The sequence below is a fragment of the Panthera leo genome, chromosome B3, assembly GCF_018350215.1.
Source record: "Panthera leo isolate Ple1 chromosome B3, P.leo_Ple1_pat1.1, whole genome shotgun sequence".
Lineage (NCBI taxonomy): Eukaryota > Metazoa > Chordata > Mammalia > Carnivora > Felidae > Panthera > Panthera leo.
The window spans coordinates 45377862-45393229 of record NC_056684.1 but is presented as its reverse complement, the minus strand read 5'-3'; the positions used below and the strand labels follow the sequence as shown (position 1 = coordinate 45393229).

At 40.4% G+C, this 15368-nt stretch overlaps 1 protein-coding gene across 1 annotated transcript in view; it reads right to left on the bottom strand.

Moving 5' to 3' along the window:
• MYO1E (myosin IE) overlaps nt 1–15368 on the bottom strand; it is a 214086-nt gene that overhangs the window by 97056 nt on the left and 101662 nt on the right. Inside the window, exon 5 of the mRNA XM_042941875.1 lies at nt 1948–2035. Coding sequence (XP_042797809.1) covers nt 1948–2035 — 88 coding nt within the window. The remainder of the gene's footprint in view (nt 1–1947; nt 2036–15368) is intronic.

The window sequence follows — 15368 nt, the reverse complement described above, 5'->3', positions numbered from 1 at the left end:
CCAACGGAGATATTCAGTGTAGATTACACACTGGATTTCAAAGATTTAATATCAGAAAGAATGTAAAATATTTCATTAGGTTTTTGTTATAGATTATATGCTGAAATGGTAATGTTTGGGATATTTTAAATACAATATATTTTTAAAATTACTTTCATAGGCTTCTTTTTACCTTTTTAAAAATGTAAAAGTGCTTCATTTACAATGCAAATTTTAAATTAGGTATGTGATTTGTGCCATCTTGCCACTGGACAGGGCTACTCTACATCTGCTTCCATTCAGTGAAAGAGACCACTCTAAGACCCTTTCTCTCTGTGAAAGGAATGTTGGATGCTGCCATAAGCTTTCTGACCCACTGGGACATAACAGAGCTTCATTTAATTAGCAGACAGAACCACGGTAAAGAGAATTTAATGTATCTTTTTAAAGTCTACAGATGATTGCAGCAATAATATCACTTATTAAATGATGCTGATTTTTTTAATTTATTAAGTTAGCTAACATACAGTGTAGTCTTGGCTTCAGAAGTAGGTTCCAGTGATTCATCACTTACATATAACAATGATTCTAATCAAAAAATTAATCTTTATGGTGAAATCTACCTGGGAGCATGAGGTCTAATAAAAAAAAAAAATGTTTCTAGCGGTCCGTGCCAGTGATGACCACTATGGGTTTGGGCAGTCCCTGTGGACCCTCGCCTACCTTCTCCATCATCCATTGCCCATTCCTGCTGATCCTGATTCTGCTCCCATGATGAGTGAAACTAAAGACAGATGAAGCTGCATCTATCTTCTTCATACTGTACTCTCAAGTGTCCTGCTTCTCTGCCCATATCCCGTTCCCCTCCTTTTGTGTTTTTTTTTTTTTTCATTTCTCCTGTGTCCTCATTTTCTGGATCTCCCTGCTTTCCTAATGTTCCTCTCTGATCTTTCCTTCTTCCTTTGTCTTTCCCTCCCCCTTCTCTATTTTAAGATTTTTGTAAATTTCTTGAATTGAAAATGTAGTCACCTAGTTCAAACCATGAAAGTTTCAAAAGGATATTGGGGAGAGTGTGCCCTTCCCCCAGTCTCCCAGTTTCCCTCCCTGAAGAACTCATTATCAGCTTCTTATATATCCTTCCAGAAGTATGTTACACATATCCAAACAAATAGGGAAATATGTTCTCTTTTTCTTCTCAGATGGCAACACATGACACACAATGTTCTAAATCTTGCTTTTTGCAATATATCATTATCTTGGAGATCATTCCCTATCAGTCTATGAAGCTTCATTTTTAAGGCTGTCTCATAATTCTACTCTATTATGAGCCATGAATTATTTCACCAGTCTCCGACTAATGAACATTCAAATGGTTTCCAGTCTTTGACATTACTAAAAAATGCCATACCAAATAACTGCTATCATTTTGCATGTATTTCAGCACATCTAAAGGATACATTCTCTTAAGCAGAATTGATGAGTCAAAGGGCCCATACACATATAGCTGATAGATTTTGCTGAAACGCCCTCCACTAAGAGTATACGAGCTCATGATCCTACCACAATGTATAAGAAAGACTGTGCTCCTGTATTTTTACCAAGAGTGTTCAAAACACTACAAGATTTTTGCCATTCTGACAGTTAAATAGTTTTTGTGAAGTTTCAATTTGCACTGCCCTTATTATCCTGAGGGTGAGCATATTTCATATTTTCATGTTTTATGAGCTGTCTTTCACACCTGTTATTTCCTTTTTGGATTTTTGACCCTTTTTATTGATTTGCAAGAGCTCATTATATATTAGCTATCTCCATCCCATGTTATTTCTTTGCTGATTTCAAGGTTCTCGGTTATAGAACCTATGTCTTTTCTGTGGGGAAAAAAAAATTCTTGTTTTTTAAACAAGCCAGTGGAGACTTTCATATTTCACATAATACAGGGCTTCAAAACAGCCCCTATCACTAACTCACCTGGACTTTGGGACCTCCTCCAGATACTCTGGAGATGTAACTCATGATGTATTTGGCAGCCACTGTCTTCCCAGCACCACTTTCACCACTGAGCAAAGAAAGACAAAAATACCACCCGTGAAGGGGATCACAACCAGTTCCCTCCCCCAACAAAACAAAAACAAAAAAGAAAGCAAACATGAAGGAATTCAGTAATAAATGCACAATATTGGTTGAGAAAGACAAATCCCAGCAGGTTGCTCCCTGACTTGTCTGAGTGATATTAACATGTTTTGAGGACCCAGGTCTTGATAATGGCCATGTCCAGAATAGACGATCAGGCCTTCTAAATGCCTGTGAACAAAGAACATGCTTAGGAACACTTTGGGATATCAGAAGGATGGAATATTCCACAGAAATTACAACTGACATAAAGATTATAAACTTATGGAAAAAAGCACATAAAGTAATGTTAAGTGAAATAAATCAGATATACAAATGATATATGAACACATGAAAACACGTAAAGGAAAAAATACATAAGAAAAGAAAAGACTAGAACTACTACAAAATATTAGCAGAGGTTTTGGTAAAGGAAAAGATACTGTGGAAGACTCCTTTCTCTCATTATTTTCCAAACTTTTGGTAATGCATATTATTACTTCTGTAATTAAAAAAAAAAAAAAAAAAGGAAAACGTAGGCACTCTCAGGTTTCAAACGATGTGCCTTGAACTGATGCAAGCAACTTTATTTTAGAAGTTCTAAAATTAAACAATGAGGCAATATTAATCACATCCTGCATAACAAAGACTACCTTCCGTTTTGGTGGCCTTACTGCATGGGGAAACCCTTTTGTTAACAGTGTATAGTCTGCTCTTGAAAATACCCGTTCTTCCTTCAAAATCCCCTCGAATTGATGATGACCTCAACTCAAAACCCGCTGAAGTCAGTCAGATTTCTCCTCTCTCTATTGGTTGCCTCTGTGTTACCATGATAGAATTAATTAACGGAGGGCAGATCATGTAAAATAATGGTGAAGGCTAGTATGAGAACTTCAAGCTGCTAAGAGTTCAGGAGACACTATTTTTGTTTGTTCTTGGTGATCAAGAATTTCGGGGTACAGAGCAAATGTTTGTCTATGAACACCCAACCTCAAGAACTATTATCAATTGCCCGGTTACTCAAGAAAAGGGGCAATGTCCGCTTAGGGTCCATCCAAGCTAGGTGACCCCTTACCTTCAAAAAGAAACTGAAATTTGGAAATAATTGGATATATTGAAACAAAACAAACACAAAGAGGATTAAGGTAGCCATCAGAGGAAAATTCAGAAGTCAGTTGAATTTCCATACATGTTTAATTAGAGAGATTATAGGGAAGAATGCGGGAACTCTTCGGGGGTCTCTAAAGGTCTGAACCCACCAATACAACTCCCACCATTCACCATCCCAGTACTCAGTTCCCGGCTTGCAGGTCACATGATGAGGGAAACCAAACTGAAATTCCCTAAGGTGTGGCGGCAGGTAGAAAACCAGAAAGTCTGGGATGAAACGTCACGCTGTTTGCAGAGGACATGCTTACTCGCAGGCACAAGGAGGGGTAGTAAATATTTCAGTTTCAACAAGAAAATGATCTGTTTCAATGGTCCACGTAATCAAATGATTTACATGCTAGATCCAGGGTCAAATCATGCACTCTTGCTCATCTGAAGCATACGTTTTGTCAACGAACGAAACTCCATTTTATAATGTTGCAAATAATGTGAACATTCAAGGATATTGTAAAGCCCAAGAGAGCAAAGGTACAACCACCCAATCTAATACAACACAGACATTTAAAATAATTAGAGGGGCTCCTGGGTGGCTCAGTCAGTTAAGCATCTGACTTCAACTTAGGCTTGAGTCATGATCTCACAGTTCATGAGTTCGAGCCCCAGGTCAGGCCCTGTGCTGACAGCTTCAGATTCTGTGTCTCACTCTCATTCTGCCCCTCTGCCATTCATGCTCTGTCTCTGTTTGTTTGTTTGTTTGTTTGTTTGTTTGTTTGTTTCTTTCTTTCTTTCTTCCTTTCTTTCTTTCTCTCTCTCTCTCTCTCTCTCTCTCTCTCCCTCCCTCCCTCTCTCAAAAATAAAAAATAAACATAAAAAATTAAAAAAAAGAAAAAGAAACATTTCTGACTTATTGAAGGGCTGGTATGTAGATGACTCTTTTTTCTTTTGATGTGATTTCTCTCAATTCTTAAAAGTTTCGAGACAGGTAATTACCTATATATTCCAGATATTTAAAAACAGCATTTCTAGAAAAAGGGGAACCACACACCACAGTGATAATCAACATTGATCAATTTCTTTAGATTATTCTTCAAGTTCCCTTATCAGGATGAGTAAACATATTTTCATATTTAGAATTCCTTGAAGAAAGTTGTGTGTGTGTGTGTGTGTGTGTGTGTGTGTGTGTAAAAAAGAAAAGGAAAAATGAAATCTGAGCAGAATTATGAAATCAAAGTATAGTGATTCCCCCATTGTGTCTTTGATTATTAGTGAAATCAGACATGAACTATTTTATCTCTTTTGTTGGAAGCAAAAGAACAGAATAATACTGGAACGTAATTCATTTCACATATTAAGATAAATAAGCCAGATCCAATAATAGAACTTCTACTTTCTAAAAATTGTGATATTTTTCAGAAGCTTTAAAATAATTAGTTCTGGGGGCGCCTGGGTGGCTCAGTCGGTTGGGCGTCTGACTTTGGCTCAGGTCATGATCTCGCAGTCTGTGAGTTAGAGCCCCGCCTCGGGCTCTGTGCTGACAGCTCAGAGCCTGGAGCCTGTTTCAGATTCTGTGTCTCCCTCTCTCTGACCCTCCCCATTCATGCTCTGTCTCTCTCTGTCTCAAAAATAAATAAACGTTAAAAAAAAATTTTAACTAATTAGTTCTGGCTTAATATTGACTGGAATTTTCATTTCTTGGTTTCCATTTATAAACACTTAAAAAACGTTTTATTGATCAGAGGCTGGTAATTTGCTCAGAATATGGTACAATAACGGAATGCTACATAATTATTTGAAGCTTAAAATATATACAACCATAATTATACTGGCCCTTTGGGATGGGAAAATATCATTTCTTCCCCTGGACTAAAACCCAAGTTAAAAGAAAGTATCAGACACTATACAGCATATCCAAAATTATTTGCTTTGCATCTCACAGCAGTTGGGAAATTTGCTCTGCTTACAGTTATAGGCAGTCTTTCTTAATTTAATTGCTTTCACTTGACTTCTAAAGTGGACAAAAAAAAAAAAATACTCTAGAACTGTATGTGCTTTAAATTAGAAAAATGCCCCATTGGTCCCTAAATCCAGCAGCCAACGAGAATCCTTAAAGTACTTTTATTTCTTTTTTAAAATTTTGTTAAAATTTTATTTAGAGAGAGGGAGCAAGTGGGGAAAAGGGGCAGAGAGAGAGAGAGAGAGAGAAAGAGAGTCTCAAGCGGGTTCCACGCTGATGCGGAGCTTGATCCCACAACGCTGGGATCATACCTGAGCCAAAATTAAGAGTTGGACACTCAACTGACTGAGCCACCCAGGCACCCCTCACTGAGCTTTTAAAATGCTTATGTTTGGGCTCCACTTCTGACCCGCTGCATCCCAGTCTCCAAGGACAGTGCCTAGAAATAAGATTTTTAACTAACTCCCTAGTTCTTATATAGCTGGCTGTGAACCAGTCAAACAAATTTAGAACAAAGTCAAGACAGACTTCATAGGAAATATCAATTTAAATAGGAAATAATGTTGTGTGCATTAGCTATAGAAATAGAAACATATGCTAAAATTTCAAAGAAATGGAAAGAATGTTCTGGGGATAAAAAAGCTATTTACAATGGTATATTAATAATTGGATTCAAGGACCATAATTGCGTTTTGAAGTCTAAAAGTTATTCCTCACTTAAAAATCAATAGTGTTTTGGGGGCATCTAGGTGGCTCAGTCAGTTAAGAGTCCAACTTTGACTCAAGTCATGATCTCACGGTTCATGGGTTTGGGCCCCACATTGAGCTCTGTGCTGACAGCCTGAAGCCTGGAGCCTGCTTTGGATTCTGTGTCTCCCTCTCTCTCTGCCCCTCCCCCATTTGCATTCTGTCTACCTCTCAAAAATAAACATTAAAAAAAATTAAAAAGATCAATAGTGTTTTCAATTCACTTCAACTTACTCCAGCCAATGTGAAAACATTTCAGTCATATTTTTTGAGCAGATATCCCATAGCATAAGGAGAGTCAATCATTTGGAAGATTCGCCCATCTATTCCTAACTCTTCCTTCCTAGTCTCAAAATATCTCAGGGTGCCTGGGTGGCTCAGTCACTTGAGTGTCCAACTCTTGATTTTGGCTCAGGTCATGATCCCAGGGTCATGGGATCGAGTCCCAAGTCAGGCTCTGCACTGACAGAATGGAGCCTTCTTGGGATTCTCTGTCTCTCTGTCTCTCTCTCTGCCCCTCCCCCCCCAATAAATCAATAAACTTAAAAAAAAAAAAAGAGATCAGCAAGGGGCTTTAAAACATACGAGCACAGAACAGACTTACTCTCTGACTGAAGCAGGAACACTGAAATAAAACGAAACATGGGATCATCCTCCGTACATTCTTTAATATTATGTATGCCCAGCAGTGTGCCACCTGCAGCCAGCTCGCACACCCCAGCGGTGCTCAGCACAGTTGGGAAGTGCTGCAGTCGTTAATGGGAAGCACGTGTGGAGCATGGAGGCTGAACTGGAAGGAGACAGCCAGGCTCAAAGGGTGTGCAGGGGCCAGGCGAAGGAGATGAAGGGGTGTCAAGAGACGGAAGGGAGTAAACTCCTGCCCTATTAGAAGTACAACTGGTAGGGGCGCCTGGGTGGCTCAGTCGGTTAAGCGTCCGACTTCAGCTCAGGTCACGATCTCGTGGTCCATGAGTTCGAGCCCCGCGTCGGGCTCTGGGCTGATGGCTCAGAGCCTGGAGCCTGCTTCCGATTCTGTGTCTCCCTCTCTCTCTGCCCCTCCCCCATTCATGCTCTGTCTCTCTCTGTCTCAAAAATAAATAAACGTTAAAAAAAAAATTACAAAAAAAAAAAGAAGTACAACTGGTAGAATTTAGCAAGGGATGGAGTATGGCAGAAGATGGATAAGAAGGAATCAAGAGTGACATCTCAGTTTGGGGGCTCAGGAGCTGGTGGATGCCATATCACTAAGATAAGAGTTTAAATAACCCCCAGGCCAGGGATGCGAAATCATGTGGTCGTAGGAGCCCAGAGACTAAGGATGCAGAGTAGTGAAGGGCATTTGAGGGGCCCCCTAGAGGTGAGGGCCAGTGGGCTTGGTGGGCCGGGACTCAGAGCCGTGGGGGTGGTGGTGAGGGGAGCATAGAGATGATGAATGGAAGAGATGGCCGGTGATCAGGGGACTAATCAGATTGAGCAAACAAATTAGATTGAGCAATTGATGAATACATTGAAAATAAGGCAAAACAAGACTCTGATTGTCAGAGAAAGTATTAATAGATTTGAAAAGAGTAAAGATCCCGAGGGGTTGGATTGGTATTAAAGGCATCCATTTTGGCACGCCTGGGTGGCTCAGTGGGTTAAGCGTCTGACTCTAGATTTTTGCTCAGGTCATGATCTCATGGTTCGTGAGTTTGAGCCCTGCGTTGGGATTCTTTCTCTCTCTCTCTCTCTCTCTCTCTCTCTCTCTCTCTCTCTCTCCCTTTCTCTCTGCCCTCTTCTCATTCTCTCTCTCTCAAAATAAATAAGCATAAAAAGAAAGGCATCCATTTTAACTGTTGGAATGAAAAGTATCAGTACATACACACACAGAAATAGTCATAAGTATGTGAGTGGTGTGTGTGGTATATATATTAATTATATATATAATTATAAATATATATATTATATGTATATATGTGTATCTATATACATATATATATACATAATATATATGTATATACATATATATGTATTATATGTACATATGTATTACATATATATGTATACATATATATGTAATACATATGTACATATAATACATATATATACATATATATAATATATATATACACACATATATATATATATATATATATATATATATATATATATATATATTATAATAAACGAATTAAAGGGAAGAAATGGCCAGTTCCAGGGCTGGCCCAGGGAAAACGCAAGCTGAGCCTGGAACACGTCACTGTGTCAATGAGTAAAAAAGTACAGAGACTGATGTGGACACGTCAAGCACACAAGAGCCAGTATGAAAGGGTTTGCACGTATCGAGATATTGATAATATTGGATGATGTACAGTCCATACATGGTTTGATGAGGAGCAGGGTGCTGCCATAATCTCAGAATATGCCCACAAAACGCTAACATGTCTTAAAAGAAAATACTGTAAACTTAATCAGAAGAAACATTGTAGACATGTATAGGCCCAACCAGCTGATCAAGAGCACAGTGTTGATTTGAAGCCCTGCTCAGCAGGAATGACCTGAGTCTGGTCAGAAGGAATCACCAGACAGATCCAAGCTGAGGGCATCCTACCAAATTAAATGCCTGAACTCTTATTTAAAACTACAAAGAGCAGAAACATTGACAGGTATTGAGTAAACCCCACAATGTGTCACCTGCAATCTGAGGAAATGTTCCAAAATGACAGTCTGAAGAGATACTGTATTCCTGGAAAGACGCCTGGAGGAAAAGGGAAAGTGAGATACCTGAAGAACTGGAAACATGTAAATGGGGCCTATGGGTTAGGTAGCACTGTACCATTATCAATATCCTGATTTGGAGTATTATAACTGGTTATGTAGGAAAGCTTCTTGTTTTTAAGAAATATACACTGGAGATTTTAGGGGTGATGAGTTATCACATCTGCAGCTTGATCTTAAAAGATTGAGAAAAATAAGTAGTATCATTGGTAATATCAATAATTATGAGTACGTGTGTGTATGGAGGGGAAGTGGTGGGAGAGAGCCTAATGTGGTAAATGTTAGGGGAAACTAGGTAAAGAAGATATAAGAGTTATCTGAACTATTCTGGCCATTTTTCTGTACAACTAGAATTACTTCAAAATAAATCATTTAAAAGAGTGTTAACAGGCAAAGTTGCAAATCTGAGGATGGGGGGAGAAAGTAAGCAGAGTATCTGTTCACTTGTGTACATGTGAATATATATATATATATATCCCTTTTAAGTTGTCTGGATCAGTGGCTGATAGAGATGGCTAGCAGATAGTCAAAAATGTGAGTCTGAAGCATAGGGAAATGTTCTGGATGAAAATACTATGATATGAGTGAGAGTAAGTCAGACTACCAAGGAGAAGCGTGACTGAGCACCGGCCACACTTGGGACCATAGGGGCCACTGTTGGGTCCCACTCAAGCTCTTTCCTCCATCCCCCCCTTCCCTGACAATTTCCTGACTTGGTTCAGGTATCTTGCCTGGCACACCAGGCATAGGGCATTAGAGAAGCTGGTCCCATGCTCAGCAAAACCCATCTGCACCTGACCTGCCCCCCACCCCCAGCAACTCAAGAGTCCATATTAACAAAGTTACCTAATTAGACTGAAGGGAAGGACTAATGGGAGAGGCTTCTCTCTCTTCTAGGAGGTAAAGAAGGAGGTATATCACTCTAATTGCCACTGGCTGCCACCTGGAACCACCAAGGGGGAACCAGAACCAATCTTAGGATGTCTAGACTGTGAAGCAGAGAGGTGGAAAGGACCTGAGTCCTTGATGACATCAATGGACCACTGAGCAACCAGCCCTGAGGTCTGTACAACCCCTGCATGTTTTGTTATGTGGGATAATACATTTCCTTAATTTCTAAGCCAGTTTGAGTTAGATTTTCTGTTGTTGGCAGCTGAAAGCATGTTAAATGACACTGACATTTCAAGACTGCTCAAGATGGAAAGGATGAAGAGGCACGAGGGGAAGCAGGGGGACGAATCATCATGGAAGCGAAGGGAGCTGGAGGTCAATGGTGTCAACAGGGCAGGGAGATTCATAAGAGAATGAAGTTCTGAAAAATTCCCACTGGGACCGATTCTCTCAAACCCTACTTCTTTGAGAGAGGGACATATTAGTATTGAACTTGACTCTTATTTCAAAAGGTATATCCTAAGGATAACAAATACAGGGATAGTTAAAAAAAATATTTTTCTCTAATTCTAGAGTTCAAAGGATGAACATATTTGGGTTTGAAGAATAATCCAGAAGGTGAGAAATAACATCGATTCCAAAGGAGATTTGAAAGGAGCAAACTAGTGGAGGTGATAATTATAGCACTGTCCAGTGGGCAGCTAAGGGACATCAGAAACTGTTGTATGGGCTTCACATATATCAGTCATTTGATCTGAGTGATATAGCCCAGTGAGGTAGGTGCTATTCTTATCCCCATTCTTTGATGAGACAGGCTAAGCAACTTGCTCAGGGACACATAGCTAGTGAGTGGCATTGCTGGCAATGCCTGAGCTCTACTGCTTTCAGATAAGGGCATATATTTTAAATCCTCATATGGGTTTCCCGATCAATTAAAATCAACAGTGTTCCACAAAGCAACTCCGTGAATAGCACAGTTCATAGCATAGTCAAATTTTTACCTACACCTGAGTCTTTGCTGATAGACACTTCTTGAAGGCTTCTGCCAAAAACATTCATTATCTCTCACACACAGAGGGAACTAACAAATAATAGCCTGCATCCCTGTGATCACATGACAAGATGTGATCAAGAACAAGAAACAGAGGAGCCCAGGTGGCTCAGTTGGTTAAGCGTCTGACTTTGGCTCAGGTCACGATCTCGCAATTCACGAGTTTGAGCCCCGAGTCGTGCTCTGTGCTGACAGCTCAGAGCCTGGAGCCTGCTTCAAATTCTGTGTCTCCCTCTCTCTCTGCCCCTCCACTGTTCATGCCTGTCACTCTCTCTGTCTTAAAAAAAAACAAAACAAAACAAAAAAAAAAACAAAACGAGAAACACATCAAGGAAGGTTCTGGACAGCTGTCTTCAAAGATTCAATTCACACATTCCCTTCCTGGCAGCCCTCCTGGATCTGGGAAAGAAGGAAGTCTGAGGTGAAGTATCTCTGTTGCCCACCTGGGGGATTCCAGGGCAGAAGAGAAAGGGGTCACCTGTCAGATACCGTCAAGACATCGAAAAATAAATCCTCAAGTACATGCAATGGCTAAGAATGTAAAATACAAAATTAAACAGACATGCCAAAGCTACTGAGTAAATGATAAAAATTCATTCTTTCACATAATGAGGAAAGTGTGAACAAGACAAAGAGCTCTTATTTCTTCCCAATCAATTTTTATTGTCAAGCAGACCAAAATTTCACCTCTAGTCTGCCAAGAAAACGGCCTCACAGCAATGCTCTTGTTGGCCCAGACTGATGTAATAGCAAGAACCCAATGTTTAGTCTGAAGACCAAGTTTGAACCCCAGCTCAGCTACTTATTAGCTTTGAAATTCTTTTCAATGTTATTAGCAAATATTTTACATCACTTCTTAACAGTTTAAAAACAATTTTATGTGTATTTCCTATTCAGCTTTCCCTTTAAGGCACTAATCCTCATTTTGTAGGTGAAGTGACTGAAGCTTGCACACTCCACACAGTTTATACAGAACAGAATAGAGTCCACCCTGTGCCTCGAGCCCTCAGGTCTTTCTTTCCACTACACCACAAGACAGTGGGTGCTAACGGATTATCACCCAGACAATCTGACACCTGCTGGCTCACAGCATCAGGGAGAAGTGGAAAGACTATAATAATGGAGCCAGGTAGGCCGGGCTTGGAGTGCGGCTTTGCCACATTTCAAATGTGAGGTGTTTAACACGGCTCCTTACGTCTGAGACTCAATTTCTTGAAACGCGTAAAGGGGGACGGTGAAAGATGTTGAGACTCAAAGCACATCCTCAAAAAAAAAAAAAAGCTACTCTTATGATTTGGGATAATATATTAATTAGCTAGTGAGTCAGCCTTCCTGAACAACATTCTTTGGTGATAAAGGAATTTCAACAATCACACAAGCTGGAAGGTAAGAGTTGCAGCAAGCTTGGGGGGAAAGGATAGATTTGAGGCCCTGCTCTTCAAGCCCACAGCCAGAGGGCAGTCCTCATGCTGACCCCAGCCAGGGGTGTGGGTTGACAGGGCCTCCCAAAGCCAGGCTGGAGGGACAGGGAGCCTCGAAGGCCAATGCCACTGGGATAAACAAGAAGTGGAGTGGACCAACAGACACAGAAGAGTTCCAATGCTAATAATAAAAGGTTCCTGAAATACATCAAAGACAGGAAGGCAGCTTGAGAATCCCTGAGACATTTGAAGGTGCACAGGCAGAGAGCAGAGACGGGATATAAGCCAAATATTAGAGGTGCTCTGATTTTTTTAAATCTTTTAATCTTTAAAAAAAAATTTTTTTAATGTTTATTTATTTTGACAGAAAGAGAGACAGAGCACAGGTGGGGGAGGGGCAGAGAGAGGAGGAGACACAGAATCAGAAGCAGACTCCAGGCTCTGAGCTGTCAGCACAGAGCCCGACGTGGGGCTCGAACTCACAAGACCGCGAGATCATGACTTGAGCCGACGTCGGACGCTCCACCGACTGAGCCACCCAGGTGCCCCCAAATCTTTTAATCTTTAACCTTTACTACTGCAAACCTTAGGGGTTCAAATCCAAGATGTCTTTTGAAGCAGACAATTCAGAAATCTTAGACCCAATAGTGACACCCATCTCCTTTTCCTCTATGAAAATTTTCATATTCAGTCACCAAATGCTATTGATGTACCTTCAAAACCCCTCTCATCCCTTTATTTAATCCTGAAACAATATTTATTCGGCACATACTCAGGATGCAACCAGTGAAGACTTTGCAAACTAGTGCTGGATCCATCAAGGATGGAATGCCCTCTTCTGTAGAAAACAATTACATCTGAATAGTTCCAGCAAAAAATAAAATTAGGAACTTGCACCCAACGTGATGCTTTCAAATTGACAACACATCTTTAAAACAAGCTAGGATGGCAAGAGCTGATGTGGGCCAAAAGTGATAGGAATTCACCTTTGATGGCAGCAATAAACCTGCCACATCAATGTTCTCCATGGCCCCGTAAGTCCCCACAGAGGTCAGTTAGCAAAGGCTCTAGCAATGCTCTGGCCATACTGCCAAGATGGTAATATAGAGATGAAAACGAATACGCGGAAAAACTTGCTGGTCCTCCTTTCTCTTTTCTCACACCATGATTATTTTGTTACATAGATTGTAACAATCTATGTCTCTCAGAGAGCCAAAGGTAACACTATGTAATTCTAAAACACAAATTTGAATTCTGGATTTTGTAGCACAGAAGATGAATGAGCTAAGCAGCTATGGGTTGCTCATTCACTGGAATCGCAGGTGTCTACTTGTGTCTTCAGGAGCTCATCGATGTCAATGATACTAATGCAGCCAGAGCTGTTGTGTTTTTTTCTGTCGGCACTCTCCAGAGTCCATGTTTACCTCCTATTCTCGTAGTGCTTCACAGGCTTACTGAATGTCACACATCAGTCTCCCCTTTGCCTGTCCAGCTCAGGTCAGGCCCTCATAACCTCGCTCGCTATCTGTATCCTCTCAAGGTCCCATGTCTTTTCTACCAGTAGACTCAATTTTGCAAACCAGACTTTTGTGCATCATGTCTCTGCTCAGAGACCTGCAAGACATTGCCAAGGTCTGCAGGTTTGTCTCAGATTACCCGGCCTGTCATTCAAAGAGGGACCTGTCACCCAACCACACTTACCTCCCCAATCAACCAGTATGGCACTAAAGCAATGTGGCTATAATATAGAAACAGAAGTGGAAGGCCCAGTTCTGGCCCACAGGTAATTTACAAGGACAGTTTGTCAGCAGAAACTTTTAACAACCACAATGACATCCTCCCCACTCTCTCCCCATCACACAGTATGGGTTCCAGAAGATCCCAGGCCATTCATGTTTTCTTCGTTCTACACATTCGGTTGGCGGTGGGGTGTGGTGGGGGGAGACTCAAATCAAGACCCAACATCTCTGTGACCCCTTTGCTGACTGTTGTAGTCCAAAGTGATCTCCCCCTTATCTAAATGCAAACTGTACTTAGAGCTCACTTCAAGTGTTTCAGTTTCAAAAGTATCAGTAAATAAACATTTATTGTGTGTACCAGAGAAACCCAGAAGCCTAACAACAGTTTCTAGTCATCAAAGATTGAAAAACGACTTAAAATGAGCACATGCAAATTAAGTAATAGTATTATTAAATAGGTGGTGAAAGTGAGGACTATATGAGTTGCTACTGAAATTCAGAAAGTAGAGAGATCACTGGGTTGAGGTTGATGAGAAAGGTTTGGGTGGGGGGCGGGGAGAACAAGCCAGGCAAGGCTTTGGAGATGGAAGTGAACCTGACCCACTGGAGGGAAAAGAGTAGAGCAATTTGGTTAGAGTAGCAGAAAATAGAGTGAGAGGTGTCTCAAGCTAGGGACTTTGGACTCTGCTAGGCAATGGAGAGCCACTGAGATGTTTTAACAGAAGTGCAACATAGTTTAAATGATATAATAATTTTGGGGGCGTCTGGAGCCTGCTTCGGATTCTGTGTCTCCTCTTTCTCTCTGCCCCTTCCCTACTTGTGCTCTCTCTCTCTCTCTCTCAAAAATAAATAAACATTAAAAAAATTAAATAAATGATAAAATAGGAGCATTTATCTGGCAACCATGTTTGGAAGAGAGAGTTGTGGAGGTGTAAGTTTTGGGGTAAAATGAAAAAAGAACCATTATGAACTTGTGCAATTTGAGACACTGGTATGTCACATAAAGGAGACTATCATGATGATACATTTGTGCTTCAGGCAGGAGTTGGTAAACTTTTCCTGTACAGGCCCAGATATGTTCTCTGTCACTACTCAACTGTGCCACTGAAGCACAGAAACAATCAGAGATAATGTGAAACAAACGGATGTAGCTTTGTTCCAATGAAACTTTAACAACAATGGGCCACAGTTTTTGAACCCGCCGTTTAGGAGAAAGCCCAGCACTGGAGGTACAGGCTCTCTTACTTCTCACAGTTGGAGTACCTTCTCACGTCTTCATGTAATATGACAGTGTTAATGCCCATGTGATAAAGAATGATCCCAACTTTTAGTTGAGAAGAACTCAAATAACTTAAATACATCTCCTTATAAATTTATCAAATGAACATATCCATTGAAACTTAAGATAGCTTCTTAAACAGATATTAACCATGTACATCATCAAGATTTCCTAAAGTCTGAAAGTGTGAGCAAAATGAATATTTATTCAATGTTTACTTAATATCAGAATTCTATTATTTCAAAAAGGTCCACTTTATAATACACAGTTGTTTTATTTTTATGTGCCAAATAGGCATAGTTTTCAGTAGCACATCAGGGTATCTTTGATA